Source organism: Vipera ursinii (genome assembly GCF_947247035.1).
Source record: "Vipera ursinii genome assembly, chromosome: 8".
Taxonomy (NCBI): domain Eukaryota; kingdom Metazoa; phylum Chordata; class Lepidosauria; order Squamata; family Viperidae; genus Vipera; species Vipera ursinii.
Genome location: NC_139519.1, coordinates 9,640,008 through 9,660,051, shown reverse-complemented (window position 1 = coordinate 9,660,051; position 20,044 = coordinate 9,640,008). Strand labels below are relative to the sequence as shown.

Below are 20,044 nucleotides of genomic sequence, written 5' to 3'. Positions count from 1 at the left end.
CACATGAATTTTGAGACCCAAACTTGCAGTTGCATGCTTATTCCTTTGGAAAGCACACCAGAGGCAGAATTAAAGCAATACCATTTCCCACGAATGAAGGCACATGTACATGTCCCAGGATAATGTGGCAAGATCCAATCTGGATCGGTCCACTAGGACTAGAGATTTAATCTTCTGAACTTTCAGACCAATGCTGAAGTCCATCCTTGGAGAACTTCTCCCTACTAGAATGAGTGGTAAAGTTCTACTCTTTCTCTCTTTTCTACTCTCTACATTTCGGTAGAGAGAAGTTCTCCGAGGATGGACTCTAGCGTTAAGTCTGAAAGCTCAGAAGACCAAACCTCTAGTTCTGGTGACCGACCCAGATTGGATCCTGCGATATCAATTCATCCACTTCACCTAAGCCATTATGTAGTTTGTAGGAGAGAAATGGCAAAAGGGCTCTAACTAGATTTCAGCCCTCCTTTTTCTACTGTTTTTCCCAAAAGTGGAACGCCACCAGATAGGGCTGTGCAACACTTTAAATCCCAAGGACTTGCTTTCAAGAGGGCACCGAGAGGCTAATGTTGCCCCCTTCTAGAACTTTACGTATCCTTCTGAACTCGAGTGGTAGCTGCAGAAACAGTGCCGTGTCCCTGGGGAAAACGATCTCTGCTTGAGGGAGCTGCAGATAAGGCTCCGTTCATAACCTTGCTTGCTCCGAAGGACCTCTTGGGAATCCAAAACGCAATCAGCGAGAATCCCGACGTCTATTTCTCAAGTGCGTTTGGAAGCTGAACCAGGCGAGATATCTGTGGGGATAGCAATGAAACTAGACCGAGAGATCAAAAGCTAGCCAAGGAATTCTCCTGTCTCCAGCCTGTAACCTGAGAGTAAGTAACCCAAGCTTTGAAAAGGGACGGTGAGGTTGGGAAGAGACACAAAGGAAAGCAGAACGTTTTTTGATACCAGTTGAAAGAAGTTTAATTCTATCTCTTGCCGGGAACGAGAGGCTGGTTCCAGCCAACTTTGCAGGTTTCAAACATTAATCCGCCCTCTCACTTCCATGCTAACAAAGGTGTTCAATCAAGGTGTTTTTTTCGGCGATAACTTTTGAGCTGGCTGAAGAAGCTCTTCTCTTGGGCCACAGCGCCCCCCTGTGGGGCCTTCCCAGATCAGCCGCTGTCCCATTCATCAATTCCCACTGATTAACTCTAATCCATTTCCCCAATTCTAACACGTAAAGTTGTGGTTATTGCCACCAGCCTGCCGCTACTTGAAAAAAAAACAACAACAATAACAACAACACAACCAAAAGGAACGGATGAGACCCGCCGTCACCACACTGTTGTATACATTGTTTTAATGCCACCCCAAGTCACTTCAAACCACTCTGGCTTTAATCTGGCAGGTTGGTGGTTGCCGATTCCAATCCTCGGCAGCCTGAATTCTGCTGATACTTGCGCTGCAATCCCAGGGCTCTGGTTACTAGCCGTCGGGCTACTGCTGTATCTGTCTGGGGTCTTTCTTTAGTCAGCTGAAGGAGCTCTGAGGAAGGAAAAAAAAGAGAGAAAGATGGCAGAGAACTGGAAGAGAACTGGGGAGGAAGCCTTAGGAAGCTTGGCCCAACGGGCTTGAAGCCACAAGTCATTTTATTTCACCAAGTGGATTGGATCTAATTTAAACATACAGAGAACTTTGATGTTAGGATTTCTTTTTTTTATATAGAAAGGTTTACTTTTCAATTCAAATAAAGTTAAAATGCAAAACTCCCCCAAAGGCTTTTTTTACAGAAACAAACAAAAAACAAACAAGAAATTAAAAACGTGCATTAAAAAAAGACACAAACACATGCACACGTGACCCTCCCGAGTTGCAATAGTATTAGCTTAACTGCCGCTTTAAAATAATTTTTAAAACATCACCTTTTACAATTGATAAGAGATGAAAAATGTGTGTGTGTGAGAGAGAGAGGGAGGGAGAGGGAGAGGGAGAGGGAGAGGGAGAGGGAGAGAGAGAGAGACAGAGACAGAGACAGAGAGAGAGAAATCCTTTTTTTAAAATCCCATTTATATCCCGCCCTTCTCCAAAGACTCAGGGCGGCTTACAACCTAAGAAGCACAAAACAATGTGCTTAGCAATAGCCTTCATTCTATGTATATGCCTGCTTATTAGGGCTTTCGCCCCCCCCCCCCAAGTGGCATTTTTACAAAGTCAGCTTAATTGCCCCCAACAATCTGGGTCCTCATTTTACCTACCTCGGAAGGATGGAAGGCTGAGCCAACCTTGAGCCTGGTGGGATTTGAACCTGCACTAATTGCAGGCAGCGGGTGTTACTTAAGGAGGCATTAGCCCACTGCTCCACCAAGGCTCTTTTTTCCTTTGGCCCACCCAGTTATTTGCCCACAAGGATTTCCCTGGTGGCGCTCACAGGTTCCAGGCAGGCAAGTCACTGCAAGACTACACTAGAATTTAGAAGTAAAGTGACACAAATCCACCTCCATTTGCACAGAAGTCAAACAGGTCTTCCAGTGCTTTCAGGAGGGGGCGTGCCAAACTGATTACATATCTTACTTGGCCGCTGAAGTGCCTTGATTTTCGACTGCCTTGTTCCATGGATCAGAGGCCGGATCTTGACGGAGGTATAGTTCTGTTCCAGGGCTTGAGATGCTGAACAATGAGAGAAAATCCTTTGAGACACCGATCCACAGCAGGTGCTTTTGAACTCAATGAGTTGGCCTCATAGAAGAGAATTCTTTATTGGGGGTTGTCTTGGGGGCGTTTGTCGGCAGCCAAAGCATTACTTTGTACTAATGCTGTAGTCTCCTGACTAATAGCACTTAGACTTACATACCGCTTCACAGTGCTTTACAGCCCTCTCTAAGCAGTTTAGAGTCAGCATATTGCCCAATAATCTGGGTCCTCCTTTTACCGATCTCGGAAGGATGGAAGGCTGAGTCAACTTTGAGCCAGTCAGGATCGAACTGGCAAACTGCTGGCAGCCAGCAGAAGTAGCCTGCAGTACTGCATTCTAACCACTGCCCCACCACGGCTAACATAACACTGTCATATGCTAAATAAGTAAATAAATTGGGGGGCGATAACCTTGCTTGGCCTTTTTCTGTCCCAGAGATCTGAAGAGCTGGTCCATGCCCTCATCCTCGGTAGCCCCAGAATGCCAGTTCAGACAGAAGAGCAGCAAAAAGGCTGCGACAATTTGAAAAAAATAGTGACTTTAGTCTACTCTTCTGCCTGAGTTAGCTTTCTTGGGCTACTCGCTAGTTAGTTCCCCGTTTATAGTGTAGAGCAGCCCCAGTTGTCAGGTGCAGCCTGGGAGCCCTGTTTTTGTGGGCCCCCCCTCAACATCCTAAAATTGTATCACCCACATCTGGCTAACGAACCCATGAAAGGCAGAGATACCATTGTCTGAGGGTCTTTGGCAGAAATATTTCAAAATATATAAACACAAGCACTCTTTTCTACTCTATTTAGTTTGGCTTAGAAACAGAATCATAGGGCTGCAAGTGACCTTGGGGGTCTTCTAGTCCAACCCCGCTGGCTCAAGGCAGGAGACTTTATACCAGGGGTCTGCAACCTTGACAACTTTTTAAGAATTGCTGGCTCAGGAATTCTAGGAACTGAAGTCCACAAGTCTTAAGAGTTGACAAAGTTGCAGACCCCTGCTTTATACCATCCCTGCCCAATAGTTGTTCAGAAAACTCACAGAAATTGCGCACCCACAACTTCAGGAGGCAAGCTATTCCACTGATTAATTGTTCTCGGGAGATTTGTCCTCAATTCTAGAGTGGATCTCTCTTTGATAGGTTTCCACCCATTACTTCTTGTCCTGCCCTCTGGTGCCCCTAGAGAACTAATCAATCTCCTTTTCTTTGCGACGGTCCCTCAAGATACTCAAAGATACAAAGCTGCTAATGAAATCCCGACCTCCCAAATTCCAGTACTGCATGATTATCGTGGCCCCCAACGAAGTCATTTTTACCCACTCGTGCTTCCATCCACCAAACACAGGAGAAAACAAGAAAATAAGCTGCATATACTGTATACGTACGGACACACACCTACACACACACACACACACACACAGACACACAAAGGCAAAATTACCTGCTGCCAAACTGGAAAAGATCCCAAGGGCATGAGTGTCATCAACCCACTGCAACTTAAATCCACTCTCTCTGAAAGAGACAGATCAGGGTTACTATTCTTTACATGTCAGAGTTTCACGGGAGTTGAGATTTCGTGCAAAAGCAGGTCTGACGCTTTTATGTCCCTCCAGGCGTTTCCTGTATTCCTGCCCAGTAAGCAGAAGAGAAGGCGCTGGGTTGGTTAAAGGCAGAGAGGGTCACCAAAGCCAGTGGTATGGGGGTTTCAAAATGGGGTGACATGGGTCCCTCGTGCGAAGCTGTCTATGTACAAATTCAGCAGGAATAATGCATTTGGTGATGTAGTTAGAAGAACAGAGTAGAGTAGAGTAGAGTAGAGTAGAGTAGAGTAGAGTAGAGTAGAGTAGAGTAGAGTAGAAGCTGGAAGGGAGCTTGGAGGTCTTGTAGTCCAGCCCCCTGCTCAAGCAGGAGGACCTATACCATCTCAGTGATCGTCCAGCCTCTTTTTAAAAACTTCCAGCGATGGAGTTTATTTCCGGCCTTGTCTGTTTCCTGGCATGTGGACTTCAAATCCCAGAATTCTTGGTCATCAATGAAAATTTGGGGAGTTACAGTCCACATACCTGAAAGTTGCCAAGGTTGGGAAACACATGGTTAGATGATTCTTTATTTGGTCACAGAACAGTATGATACAGAAATCACAGTTAACTAAAATAAAGTACAAAAGGAGGGAAATGAATATATATAAATATTCTAGAGTACCTAAAATATCTGGAAAGCAGGGTTAGAAGCAAAGCTATAGACCAGGGGTCTTCAAACTTGCCAAGTCTGAAGACCCCTAGCTACAGACTTTGCAATGTATGGCAGTGAAAGCTGGACCATAAAAAAGGCTGAGCGCCAAAGAATTGAAGCCTTTGAACTATGGGGCTGGAGAAGACTCCTTTGAGTCCCTTGGACTGCAAGGCGATCAAACCGGTCAGTCCTAGAGGAGATCAACCCTGACTGCTCTTTAGAAGGCCAGATCCTGAAGCTAAAACTCAAATACTTTGGCCACCTAATGAGAAGGAAGGACTCACTGGAGAATAGCCTAATGCTGGGAAAGATTGAGGGCAAGAGAAGAAGGGGACGACAGAGAATGAGGTGGCTGGATGGAGTCACTGAAGCAGTAGGCGTGAGCTTAAATGGACTCCAGAAGATGGTAGAGGACAGGAAGGCCTGGAGGAACCTTGTCCATAGGGTCGTGATGGGTCGGACACGACTTTGCAGCTAACAACAACAACAAGCTATAGACTAATGGAGGCTAGTGGGCAGTTTTTGACTGTAGACAGAGAGATGGAGTCAGATTGAGGTAATAATAGCTTTTTAAGATAAAACAAATCAGAATGGCCACGGTATTTAAGAAAAAAGTGGAAACAATAACACCTGGCATGCATAACATGAGCATAACATGTCCCAACAATTCAGTCATTCCATGGGCAGTCAACCGCATGGGCAGTTTCTGTTTGAAGAGGAGTCTCTGTTTCTTCTCTCACTAAGTGGTGCTGGAAGAGCACTGAATCTGACTCAGCAAGGCCCTTCTGAGTCTCGGATGTTTAGATTACAGCCATGGTGGCGCAGGGCTGAGAATGCAGTATTGCAGGCTGGCTCTGCCCACTGCCAGGAGTTCGATCCTGACCGGCTCAAGATTAACTCAGCTTTCTATCCTTCTGAAGTTGACAAAATGAGGACCCAGATTGTTGGGGCAATAGGCTGACTATGTAAATAGCCTAGACAGGGGCTGTAAAGCACTGTGAAGCAGTATATAAGTCTACGTGCTATTGCTTATTCTACTCTACTCTACTCTACTCTACTCTATTCTACCTTGGCAGAGCACGGGTTAAAGTGCAGTAAAAGGTAAAGGAAAAGGTTCCCCCGCACATGCGTGCTAGTCGTTTCCAACTCTAGGGGCCGGTGCTCATCTCTGTTTCAAAGCCGAAGAGCCAGCGCTTGTCCGAGGACGTCTCCATGGTCATGTGGCCAGCATGACTAGACGCCAAAGGCGCACGGAACGCTGTTACCTTTCCACCGTAGTGGTCCCTATTTTTCTACTTGCATTTTTACGTGCTTTCGAACTGCTAGGTTGGCAGAAGCTGGGACGAGTAACAGGCGCTCACTCTGTTACGCGGCACTCGGGATTCGACCCGCCAAACTGCCGACCTTCTGATCGACAAGCTCAGCATCCTAACCCACTGAGCCACCGCGTCCCTTTAAAGTGCAGTACTACAGACTAATTCTGCTGACTGCCAGCTGCCAGCAGTTTGGCAATTCGATTCTCACTCGCTCAAGGTTGACTCGGCCTTCCATCCTTCCACGGTCAGTGAAACGAGGACCCAGATTGTTGAGAGCAATAGGCTGACTCTATAAGCTGCTTAGAGAAGGCTGTAAAACACTATGCAGAGGTATATACCGTAAGTCTAAGTGCTGTTGATCAGATTCAAATTATCATTGGACCATGGATGTCCTTGGTGACTTTGGACCAAACAATCTTTCTCAATCCAATCTATCCCACAATGTATTAGGGAATAAGAGAGGGAAAGATCTCAGTAGAAGATGCCTTCAGCTCTCAGGGAAAAAAAAGTCCAGAATCAAATTTATGTATTTGTTCATTAAATTTGTACAGTCACCCATTTCACCCAAAGTGACTCTGGACAGTCTACAGTAATCAAATGAAATCAATCACTAACATAATAAATTTTCTAAGTATTCTAGCAAGGCATGGAGAAGCGGTCAGGTCATCCTAGTTCAAGATAACGCTGGGAAAAATAAGCATTTTTTTTCTTTTCTCAGTGCTGCATTTCCCAACAAGATCTCACCAGCCTCCCTTCATGTGTGTTAATTAGGAGGAAATATTATGCCTGCAACATACCCAGACTTTTTTTCCAGTTCTCTGTCAACTCAAAGAGGCATTGCCCTAATCAAGCGATGAACAGCAGGTGTCCTGAAGAATGTATTCTATTTGATTTCCATTTTTCCAGTGCCATCAAAGAAAACACTGCATAAGCTGCATAATTAACTTTGTGAATCCGCCGTTGCATAATGCAGCAAGGATTATTAAAGTGAGGCTGTTTGAATGCTTAGACCACATTCAAGGCCGTTAGGAATAATTGGAAACAGAGTGTCTAAGGTTGTAAAAATGGGGTTTTATTTCTAGCTGCAGGAAGCAAACTCAGCTTAGCTATTATTTTCTTCCTAACCTGCCTGGGAAACATTGGCCAGGCTTTTGTGCTAACTCAAGAAGGCAACTGCTAAGTCCTTAAAACATGTAAGGGATTGATGTGGGAATCACTAGTTGTAACTTGCAGCTGATCCAGTCTCACCTCTTCTGCCATTCAGATGATCGTAATCCACGTCTCTGAACTGCACAGTTTGAGAGGGTTTATAGGCTTTCCTGCTTGAGCAGGGGGCTGGACTAGAAGACCTCCAAGGTCCCTTCTAATTCTGTTATTCTGTAATTGTGAGATTACATGCTAGCATTTTATCTTCCTTTAATGAAAAGGAAAAAGGAAAATAAAAGCTAGCAACAACTCTAATGTTGCAGCCCTTATTTACTATTAAAATGACAGCATGCTTTTTCCCTTTGCTATATTTTTTGATTTTTTTTAAAGCACTGTATTTTTAAAAAAATGTCTGTATTTTCATCTTTGCATTTTTTTCTCCCATTTCTTTTCTGTCACTATTTTAAAAGCAATGAAAAAAATCAATTAAAATTATTTTTTTTAAAAAAACAACAAAACACATTCCATGCAGATCTAAAAGAGGGTGAAGCAAAAGAGGGACCAAGAAATCCTGGAGAATTGTTCTAGGACTTGTCTAGAATTGCATCTCTATCTTAGTATTGAGAAAACAGCAGTTTAACTCCCGGGTAAGTTGTTCATAAAATATACTTGAAAGTGACTTGTTTTATCCAGTCCCGGGCTGTTTTAAGATAAAATTAGCCTCTTTAGGGTTAACAATAGGGACGCGGTGGCCCAGTGGGTTAGGACGCTGAGCTTGTCGATCAGAAGGTCGGCAGTTTGGCGGGTCGAATCCCGAGTGCCGCGTAACAGAGTGAGCGCCTGTTACTCATCCCAGCTTCTGCCAACCTAGCAGTTCGAAAGCACGTAAAAATGCAAGTAGAAAAATAGGGACCACTACGGTGGGAAGGTAACAGCGTTCCGTGCGCCTTTGGCGTCTAGTCATGCCGGCCACATGACCACGGAGACGTCCTCGGACAAGCGCTGGCTCTTCGGCTTTGAAACGGAGATGAGCACCGACCCCCTAGAGTCGGAAACGTCTAGCATGCATGTGCGGGGGAACCTTTACCTTTAACTTAGGGTTAACAATGGAGATCAATCAACTACATTTAGCTGCACACATGATAGTGCCTAGTATAGTTTTAGCAGTTTTATATATTTAGTATGGGGGAAAAAATTGGTTTTCTCAAATTAGGGATTAGTCTATCAGTTGTATTCTCTTTCCTTGATATAGCTGCTTCTTTTTCATTCTCCTATTATAAATTGCCCAGAGTTGGGCAGCCTCAAAATCAGAAAAAAAAATATTTTTAAAATGTTTTTAACAATAGCAATAACTTAGACTTATATAGTGCTTCACAGTGCTTTTCAGCCCTCTCTAAGCGGTTTACAGGGTCAGCCTCTTGCCCCCAACAATCTGGGTCCTCATTTTACCAACCTCGGAAGGAGGGAAGGCTGAGTCAACCTTGAGCCGGTCAGAATCGAACTCCTGGCAGAGGGCAGAGTTTGCCTGCAATACTGCATTCTAACCACTGCACCACCACGGGTCCTTCCACTGCCCTCCCCCCTCCCCCCCTGGTAAAGCAGTTCATACAAATCGGGCCACCCCATTTTAATATGTTATAAGAAGTAGGAGTCATCACAGAGTCATCTTGTTAATGAGTTATGTAAAGATTGTGCATACTTTGAAAATGATTCAGAAGGACTTTCGGTCTCTTGCAGGTTTAGCAATCTGCCTTCCAGGAGAGCAAAGGGGGAGACTCTGACTCAAAATCCACAGAGCAATGAAAGCATCTCTTCCAAATCAAGTTCAAAACACAGCACAGCTCCGCCCCATGGACTGATCAGTGGTCAGGGCTAATATTTAGACCTGTGAAATTAAGACTTCTCTTAGAAATATACAACCAGTGACCAATCTGTACAATCCTAGCCACAATGCATACCGTAAGAGGGTGCTGAGATAGCTACCCTGGCAACTTTGCTATGGGCACTGCTCAGAGATGCAAATCTTTATGTCTCTGTAAAGTTATCCCAAAGCTGCGTTTTGAAAAGGCAACTGGACTTGAAGACGTTTCGCTTCTCATCCAAGAAGCTTCTTGTTTCTGACTGAATGGTGGAGGATGGACTTTCCACATTCAGGACAGAGAGGACCGCTGGTTTTAAAGAGGGATCAAACAGGTCGTCTTAATTAATTAAATTTGAACGGCCCTCTCTCAACAGAGAGGGAGAGATACGACGCTATTTATCTCCCATTTGCCACACCGTCCTTTCCGCAGTTCCAAGAAGTTTCCACACCCGTTTGCACTACATATTCAGATGTCCCTGAGGGCACAGATAAACCTTCAAGTAGCCTCAACAACTCTCAGAAAGAGTGCCAACAGAAGACTGCAAGGAATATAAATCCTTCCATCCTCCACCATTCAGTCAGGACTGAAGAAGCTTTTTGGATGCGAAGCAAAACTTTGCTTTTCAAGGAAAAGCAAAGTCCAGTTGCCTTTTGAAAAAGCACCTTTGGGTCAGCCATGACCTGGGTGACCGAGAATCTCCGTAGACTCTGTAAAGTTACATTTTACATTTGCATCCCTGTAAAGTTACCATATTTTTTCCCTCCAGAAAGGAGGTTCTGCTTTTGGTCCTAAATACTGGGACGGTCCTGAACAGGAAACACCACGCTTTTAGCCCACCACTTACTGGAAATCGGAAAATGCCTCCATAAGATGTTCTGTTTTTAGCAATGGGGAAAAATCATAGATCTCTAGCACGTGGCCAAAATCTCCTTCGTTGATCTGTGCCTCCCCATAACTAGAGTAATCAAACTGAATCTTCTCAATGCTTATGTCCTTTATGGTCAAATAATTTGTGATCTGAAAAAAAGAGCAAAAAATAAAATAAAAATCAAAGCAAATCACCTTCACATCTTCGCTTCTACACAGTAAGAATCAGTGCAAACCATAATCAGCAAAACTAGACAACGGTCATTGTGGATGTGATTTTTAACTTTTTAAGCAACAGCTAAAGTGCCGTGACAGAATCAGATGTCTATAATTATAATTCATATGGTCATCTATTGACTAATAAATTCCTCTAATTTACGTTCACAGAGCAATTCTCCAAACCCATCAAAGGGATAAAAGCCCAGAAACAGCTTTGTAGGCATGCAGTCTTACTGATGAGCTAGACTAGCAATTTTGATAAAGCCTCTATAACACAGTTGGAAATGTAAAAACTTTAAACAATAAAATACACAGAATGTATAACTTTGTTTGCATCTTAATGATTTATGTTGATTGCTTTTATTTAGTATCCTATTATGATTTATGTTGGTTGCTTATTTAGTATCCTATGACTATCACTGAGCGTGTACCCTATGTTTTATGATGATTGTGTCTTACGATTACGATAATGATTTATCACTTTGTTGCTTGTATGTACACTGAGAGCTTATGCACGGGAGAAAAATTCCTTCTGTGTCCAATCACACTTAGCCAATAAAGAATTCTATCTAAAATATTTAAAACGGCAACGATACTCCTTAAGATAGTTCTGCTTTCCCTGCCCTTAAAGACTACACACTTTCATATCTATTTTTTTTTACACTGCTTGAACCCCTAAGAGAGGAATTATTCATTAACAATCAAAAGCTGTTCAACTGCAGTGGATAAAAAAATGGACTCAAATCAAGAAAGATTCGTGTTTGTGCATTAGGTACCGGTATTTTGCACTTGCTTTTCACTTCCAAGGAAAGAATCAGAGTGGGAATAGTGACAAACAGCCCGCTGAGTAACATCATGTTTCTAGCTCAGGCTAAGCCAAAATCTGTTTATTTTATTTAATTTTTTGCCAGGAAATAACATAGCTGCAAATGATGCTTACTGTGAAACAAACTTCCAATTGGGAAAAACAAAAAATAACACACGTGCTAAAATCAGACAAGTGCTTTACAAAAGACCATGAGTTTCACTTGACATGTGTGAAACCAAACTGGTGCATTCAAGAAACGATGGTTTACGAGGTTTAACGCAGTCTGTCAAGTCAGCCAGTCAGTGAATAGTTGACATGCACACACAAAAAAAGGCAAAAAACAGAGGTAGTCCTCAACGTACGACCACAATTGAGCCCAAAATTTCTGTTGCTAAGTGAGACATTTACGGTAAGTGAATTTTGCCCTATTTTACAACTTTTCTTGCCATATTTATTAAGTGTGTGTGTGTGTGTGTGTGTGTGTGTGTGTGTGTGTGTATGTACCACGTGATCCACTTTTGAGACTTTCTGACGAACAAAGTCAATGGGGGAATCCAGATTCGCTTAACGACCGTGTTACTAACTTAACAAATGCAATGATTCACTCAACAACTGAGGCAAGAAGAGTTGTCAAATGGGTCAAAACTCCACTTAACAAATGTTTCACTTGGCAACGTAAATTTTGGGCTCAGTTGTGGTCCTAACTCGAGGTCTACCTGGAAGTTAAATTAAAATTATTTCTATTAAATAAAGCCGGGCTCGTGGAAACAGATTAATGACAGCCTGCTGTTACCTCTTGCAAGAGTTCGGCCCCGCAGTCATCTTCAAAAAGGCTGTCCTTTCCTTCTGCTGAAGAAACAGCCATGCTTCGGTCCCCAGCGGACAGCTCGACCCCCGGCCACTGAGGTCCCTCCAGGGCTACTGACTCTTTCTTCTGGGTTTCAAACGGTAGCTTGGCTTTGCTGGGACTGGTATGCAAGTAGGGTTGAGCTTCAGGGTTTAGCTGAGATGGAGTCTTGCAACTGTCCCACACCAATAAGTCCTCCTTCATGACTTGAGATGGCTGGGTTTGGCCACGCTCAAACGGAAGTGCAACGGTGCAATCTTTAGATTGGGTTTCCACCGGCGGCTCACTGTTGTCCTTGGAGGACTCTGCGGTTCTCGTTTCCAGGCCAGGGAGAAGCTTGCACTCCTCTCCTCCATTGGCACACAGGCATGTCCTGTGGTCATTTTCAAAGAGGGGCAAGTCCTCATTAGAGTTCAACAGAAAAGCATTTGAAGCATCTGTCCCACTGTTTTCAGGAAGGGACGGGACACTTTCAAACAGAATGGAATCCTGGCCGCTTTTATTGGAATCTCCTAGAAAGAAAGGCTTCGTGCTCAACTCTTGGACACCTGGAACTGTGATCTTCTGTCCACTTAATTTGGAAAGAGAATCAACAAAAGTCTCCATCAGTCCTTCCAGAAGACCTGAGTTTTCACAGCTTTCTGGGACAAAAACATTTCTGCCATCTTTATGTTGGGGATCTATTTCAGACAGGTTTGGACTACTTTTGGATCCCAATGAGGACAACTTCACATTCTCTTCCTTTTCCAGGTAAGATGCCCTGGGTGCATCCTTCCAAAGAGACACATCTGGGCAGCCCAGGGCACCTCTGCCACTTTGATTAGCAGACTCCATATCTGAATGTCTTTGCTTGGGGGGGCTTTGGGCCTTTGTGTTTTCACATTCCATCTTGCTGGATAACCCGGTTCCATCTGGAATCCTTTCACTGCCAGAAGAGGCCTTGGATGCTTGACATTCCTCCTTGTTGTTGCTCATACAATGCAGCCCACTCTCCAATGTTTCTGTGGAGCCACCTTGTCCCAGGTCCTCCAGCTTCTTCCGCATCGCCCTGGGGACATAGAGAGCTCTGTCTGGCTTTTTCGGGGGCTGCCTTCTAGCCCGGCCGTTTCCTCTTCGGGCTTGGGAACTGTTGGCCAAGGCTTCCATCTGCCGCGGGCCTCCTCTGGATCGGCTCCCTCTGCTTCTGGCATGGGGAGGGTGGTTGAAGTGAGAAGCTTCAACAGCACCATTGGGGCAGTCTGGCTCATCTGGCAACCTAAATCCAAGAGAAGAGTCCAAAATAGAAGAAACAGGCAAGTCAATGTTCAGAACTCAAGATCAAATGCATCCAATTTTGACTACCCCGTGCAAAGACAAAATCAAGAGTTTGCCTTACTAAAGAATCCAGCATAGATGTTTACTGGTCACCATCCTTGGATTTTAGGGATTTCCTTCCAGGACGGTACTAAGATGCTAACAAGGAAGTCAACCAATCAGAATAGAGCTGGAAGGGACCTTGGAGGCCTCCTAGTCCAACCTCCTGTTTAAACAGGAGACCCTATACCATTTCAGACAAATGGCTGTCCAGTCTCTTCTTAAAAACCTCCAGTGATGGAGCACCCACAACCTCTGAAGGCAAGCAGTTGCACTGATTAATTGTCCTCACAAGAATATAAGCTTGAGGCTGTGTTTTATAAGTTAGTATTAAACATTATACAAATCAATGAACTCGGTAGCCATGGAACATACGACAGAAGAACGGTTGCAGAAATTGGGTATGTCTGGTTTAAAGAAAAGAAACAGTAGGGATGACATGATACCAGTCTTCCAATATCTAAGGGGCTGCCGCAAAGAAAAGAGAGTCAAAGCTATTCTCCAAAGGACCTGAAGGCAGGACGAGAAGCAACGGATGGAAAGCAGTCAAAGAGAGAAGCAACCTAGAACTAAGGAGACATTTCCTAACAGATAGAACAATTAATCAGTGGAACAACCTGCCTCCAGAAACTGTGGGTGCTCCATCACTGGAGGTTTTTAAGAAGAGATTGTGTGAAATGCTACTTTCCTGCCTGAGCAGGGGAGTTGCACTAGAAGACCTCCAAGGTCCCTTGCAACTCTGTTATTCTGTTATTATTATTTTGAACATGGAGGATTGCCAAGGGCTGCTAACCACATTGGTATCTGCTAACTGTATAGTGGCGACCTGGGTCACAATCCTACCAGTGTCATAGAAAAATGGACATAGTTAATGCAGACTACTGCTTTTTTTCTCAATATAATTTAATGGGTATGTGAAAGTAGAATAGACCTTGGCAAAACTAAGAAGAGGATGATCTGTTATGAAATACCCAGGTCTCCTCTCTTAAGCAGAGGGTTGGACAAGAAGACCTCCAAAGTCCCTTCTAGCCCCATTATTCTATGATTCTGTGAGGGACTGATAAACACATTTGGAATTTTGAGAACATGTGAGTCTAACACAAAATGGCTTCTATGCTGCCTCATTTGGAGAAATTTAAGAATTCCTCACTTGCAAAAAAAAATATCTTTACACTCCTTTAACATTTTAATTGCAAAGAATGTGCAGGCTGTTCTGAAACATTAAGCTCTAGAGCAGTGCCTGGCTGAGGAATTCTGGGAATTGAAGTCCACAAGTCATGAAAGGGCCAGGTTTGAGGACCCCCTGCTCTAGAGAATCAAATGCCTTAGGCCGTCTTCTGGAGCGGTCTTGCTTTCAATATGCGATTTAAGCTCTTTCTGCTGCTTACGGGCTCTTGAGCAAAATCTCAATCTCTCATTCATTCAATACACTTGATTTATTTCTGATTGAACTTTAAAAAACAAATGAATTTTTATTTATGTATGTAACCTCTCATTCAGTTCTTAGCACCAAAAGTGGGCCTTTAAAAAAACAGGAGCCTCCCACCTGACTGCCGCATGACAGACCACCGTCCTCCTTCTCCATCCTTCTCCAACCGAAAAGCTGCTCAGAAGATCAACGTCGTCAACGGTGCGGTGGATCAAGTACCTCAAGCGACTAGATAGAGGGGGAAACAAGAGGACTCTGCAAGAAAAGAAGAGACGCCAAATAAAAATCAGCTGCTGATTTTAAGAAAGGGCGGAGCAGCGGCTCAGCGGTTATAAAATGCTGGGCTTCTCAGCTGGAAAGCCAGCAGCCCAGGTTGGAGATCCAAGCGCCATGCAACAGGGTGAGCTCCTGTCACTTGCTCCAGCTCCCGCCAACCTAGCAGTTCAAAAGCAGGCAAATGCGAGTAGATAAATAGGTACCACTTTGGTGGGAAGGCAACAGCGCTCTGTGATGTCATGCTGGACACATAACCATTGAAATGTCTTCAGACAGTGCTGGCTCAACGGCCTTGAAACGGAGATAGCCACTGCTGCCTATAGACAGCAATGACTAGCAGAGTAAAATCCATAGGGACCCTTTTACTTTTTTTACTTAAGAAAGGGACACTTTAGCAGCCCCAAGAAGAGAGAAAGAGACCCTGTTTGGTCTAGTGGTTGAGGCACAAGGCTGGAAAGCAGGGAACCCTGAGTTCATGTCCTGCCTTAGCCATGAAAGCCAGCTGGGTGAATTTGGGCCAGTCAGTCTCTCTTAGCCTAACCCACCTCACAGGGCTGTTGTTGTGTGGGAAAGAGGAGAAAGGTGAGTTGGGTATGTCTGCTGCCTTGTGTCAAAATTAATAAAGGCAGGATATAAATAAATAAATAAAAATAAGATTTTTATATTATACACACACACACACACACACACACACATATATATATAGACATAAAGGTAAAGGTTCTCCCGCACATGCATACTAGTCGTTTCCGACTCTAGGGGCTGGTGATCATCTCCGTTTCAAAGCCAAAGAGCCAGCACTTGTCCGAAGACATTTCCGTGGTCATGTGGCCGGCATGACTAGACGCCAAAGGCGCACGGAACGCTGTTACCTTCCCACCATAGGGGTCCCTATTTTTCTACTTGCATTTTTACGTGCTTTTGAACTGCTAGGTTGGCGGAAGCTGGGACGAGTAACAGGCGCTCACACTGCTACGCGGCACTTGGGATTCGACCCGCCAAACTACTGACCTTCTGATCGACAAGCTCAGCGTCCTAACCCACTGAGCCACCACGTCCTTTCATATATACACATATACATATACATACATATACATATCACACACACACACACACACACACACACACAGATAAAAGGCATGCAAATCAGAAGCAAAACCCCAAGCTTGGCAGGAGAGGAACATTTCATGCACAGCCTCACTTTGAAATGGAAAAGTGGAGCTAAATTTCAAGGATCTTACAGTACAATTTTTAAAATGCGCTCCTGGCTTTTTCGGCCAGAAAAGGCTCTGCAGCCAGACAAGACTCACGTTGGGTTGGGGTAATGAGAGGGGAAAAACGTCTTACTTTTCCAGCTGGTTCTGTAGCAGAAAATGGTCCAGTTCCTCCATGATCTTGTCGACAAAGTCATTCTCCATAGGAGAAAGGAACACGCCATCCAAACAATGCAGCGCCAGGGTGACAGTGGGGTGGTAGCCTGTGAAGAGGGTGACAAAATTGGGCAAATAGTTAGACCGGGCCAAAAAGGCTCACTCCATTCATTGGCTGTGCTACTGCCTTTTTTTTTCTTTTAATATACCTATAGAGCAGAGGTCCCCAACCTTTTGGGCACCAGGGACCGGTTCCGTGGAGAGACGTTTTTCTGCGGACCGGAGTGTGTATGGTTTTGTGTGCTGCCTGCATGCCAAGGATGGGGCTTTGCCTGTTTGTGCGGACCGCTTGCTGGCAGGCCGCTGCCCAGTGCCGGTCGACAGCCTGGCAATTGGGGACCCCTGCTATAGAGTTCATAAGTCTTCAACGTATGACTACAATTGGGACCAGTATTCCCATTGCTAAGCAAGGCAATTGTTAAGTGAGCCCTGCCTGATTTTACGTCATATTTTTTTTTTGCCATGGATGCCGAGCAAATCCCTGCAGTGATTAAATGAATCGCATGCTCTTTAAGCGTCTCAAGTTTCCCCATCAACTTTGCTCAAGTTAGAAGCTAGCTAGGAATGTGGCAAATGGTGATCATGTGATCCTGGGACATTGCAATTGTTTAAATGCATGCTGTATTGCAGCATCCCCATGATCACGAATTTTGATCCCGTGATCATGGGGATGCTGCAACAGTTGTTAAGTACAAGGACCAGGAGCAAGTCCCTTTTTCCAGTGCCCTTGTAACTTCAAAGGGTGGCTAGCTGAATGATTCTGGACTGAGGACTAGCTGGAGGTGCATATAGAGTGATTGCTTCATGCATTCTAAAGGTTGGCATAGGGCAGGGATAGGCAACCTTGGCTCTTTTATGACTCGTGGACTTCAACTCCCAGAATTCCTGAGCCAGCCATGCTGGCTCAGGAATTCTGGGAGTTGAAGTTCACGAGTCATAAAAGAGCTAAGGTTGCCTACCCCTGGCATAGTGAATGCACAAGGTTACATACAATATCTGCTAAGTAGAAATGCAAAATATTGCAAATTGTCAAGGGGAGGTTTGGGAAAGGTTTCTATATATCTCTCTGTATTTTTTTAATTAATAATTTAAAGGTTTCTATATCACCCAGTATATATGTATGAATGTATGTATTTAAATGCAAAAGTTAGTATTTCCCAGTATTGAGAATTTAAAGATTTCTATATATCTCCCTGATTTATTTCTGAATGAGAATTTAAAGGTTCCTATGTATCTCCCAGTATTTATTTATTTGAATTTATAGGGCCACCCACTCACTCACAGTGACTCTGGGTGGTTACAAAAAAAACCCCCACAAACAAATACAAATACCAATACAAATTACAAAATTTTCCTTTGCCTTCTTTCTTTTCTAAAAACCTGTGGGATACACAGAGGTGTCAGGTTATTGTGGTTGTTTTAAAAGCTGCTGATTGTTTTCAATGTGTTTTTTTAAAAAAAACAGAGGAGAAGGAAGAGGAGGAGGAGGGGGAGAAAGAAGAGGGGGGAGGAGGAGAAGGGGAAGAGGGGAGGGGGAGGAAGAGGACAGAAGCAGGGAGAGGAGGGGAGGAGGAGAAGGGGAGGAAGGACAGGGAGAAGGGGGGATAAAGAGGAGCAGGAGGGAAGGAGAAGGAAGAGAGGAGGAAGAGGTGAGGAGGAGGAGGAGAAGGGGAGGGGGAGGAGGAGGAGAGAAGGAGGGAAAGGAGAGGAGGAGGAGGAGGAGGAGAAGGAAGAGGAAGAAGAGAAAGAAGAGGGAGGAGGAGGAGGAGAAGAGAAGGAGGAGGGGAGGAGAAGGGGAGGAAGGACAGGGAGAAGGGGGGATAAAGAGGAGCAGGAGGGGAGGAGGAGGAAGAGGAGGAGGAAGAGGGGAGGAGCAGGAGCAGGGGGGGAAGGAGGAGGAAGAGGAGGAGGAAGAGGAGGAGGAAGAGGGGAGAAGGGGAAGGAGCAGCAGCAGGGGGGTGGGAAGGAGGAGGAAGAGGAGGAGGCCACCTTGAGCAGTCCCCTACTGACCCAGGAGCTCAAGCGAGGCCGTCTTCTGGCCCGGGTGCCAACAACCCACCTACCACAAAGAGGCAGCTGGGGTGTGTGTGTGTGTGTGTGTGTGTGTGTGTTTCTCTGTGTGTGTTTTGTGTGGTTTTCTGGTTCTCTCTCTCCCCTCCCCGTGTGTGTGTGTGTGTCTGTGTGTGCGTGTGTGTGTGTGTGTGTGTGCGTGTGTGTTGGGGTGCCGGGGGGGGGGCACCAAGCCACCGAGCATCCGGAGGAGCGCGCGCCGGTCCCCTCCAGGGGGCATCGCAGGAGGCGCGCAGAAGGACGAGCGGGCCACAAAAGCTGCCGTGGGGGGGGGGGGGCGCCGCCTCCTCCTCCAGCAGAACGGGCGGTGTTGGGGGGGGAAGGGGAGAGGCGGGGGCTGCCTGGAGACCCCCCGCGCGCGCCCCCCCGCCCTCGCGCGCAGTAGCAGCAGCAGCAGCCGCGGCGGCCACCTGGGGAAAGCGCGCGCCCGGCGGGGCGACGCGAGCCCCGCGCGAACCCAACGGCCCCTCCGAGGCCTCCGCGGGGGTGGGGGGGGGCGGGGAGAGGCGAGCCCGGGACGGCGCTCGGGGCCCACCCGGAGGGCCCCCCCCCTGCACGTACCCTGCAGGGCCGGCCGAGCAGTCCCGTCCTCTTCCCCGGCCGAGCTCCGGCGGCTTCTGCCCGCCTCCCCGCCTGCCTCCACGTGAGCGTCGGCGGCCCCGATTGGACGGGCCGCGGGGAGGCGGCCGCGCCTCCGCTCCGGCTAAGGCAGGGGTAGGCAACCTCGGCTCTTTTATGACTGGTGGACTTCAACTCCCAGAATTCCTGAGCCAGCTTGGCTCAGCTTGGAAACCTCTCTCTTTCCCCTCAGCTTGGCTGGCTCAGGAATTCTGGGAGTTGAAGTCCACGAGTCATAAAAGAGCCAAGGTTGCCTACCCCTGGGCTAAGGGAAAAGGAAAAGAGGCCGGGAGCCCCCCACTTCTCCTCTCCCGGCCCGGCCTTTAGAACAGAATAGAGCGGGGAGGGACCTTCGAGGGCTTCTAGTCCAGCCCGACCGTTCAAGACGAGGGGCTGTCCGGTCTCTTTGAAAGACAGCCGGGCGCAGCTCGTCCTCGTCGGACCGCTTGCAACGGAGCCCAGCGTTTCTGTGGCTCAGCAAGGCGGCTGGGAAGTGAATTTTGACCCATTTTATCAAACTTTTGCCACGGTTGTTAATTCAATCACTCTCGTTAATACCATAGAATAGAATAGAAGAATAGAATAGAATAGAATAGAATAGAATAGAATAGAATAGAATAGAATAGAATAGAATAGAATAGAATAGAATAGAATAGAATAGAATAGAATAAATGTGGAAGGGAATAGAAGAGAGAATAAATATGGAATAGAATAGAATAGAATAATTAGAATAGAATAGAAGAGAGAATAAATATGGAATAGAATAGAATAGAATAGAATAATTAGAATAGAATAGAATACAATAGAATAGAATAATAGAATAGAATAGAATAGAATAATTAGAATAGAATAGAAGAGAGAATAAATATGGAATAGAATAGAATAGAATAATTAGAATAGAAGAGAAG

General features: G+C 45.5%; 1 protein-coding gene across 1 annotated transcript; it reads right to left on the bottom strand.

Moving 5' to 3' along the window:
* Positions 1 to 937: 937 nt before the first annotated feature.
* On the bottom strand, positions 938 to 19,135 carry R3HCC1 (R3H domain and coiled-coil containing 1). Its single transcript, XM_083368453.1, has 8 exons — positions 19,080 to 19,135; positions 16,366 to 16,495; positions 14,860 to 14,997; positions 11,907 to 13,215; positions 10,064 to 10,236; positions 4,105 to 4,175; positions 2,554 to 2,649; positions 938 to 1,527 (listed from the first exon to the last, which is right to left on the bottom strand). Exons 2-8 carry the CDS (start codon positions 16,434 to 16,436, stop codon positions 1,379 to 1,381), a joined length of 2,007 nt encoding a protein of 668 aa, XP_083224579.1. The 5' UTR covers positions 16,437 to 16,495; positions 19,080 to 19,135; the 3' UTR covers positions 938 to 1,378.
* Between the last annotated feature and the right edge of the window lie 909 nt (positions 19,136 to 20,044).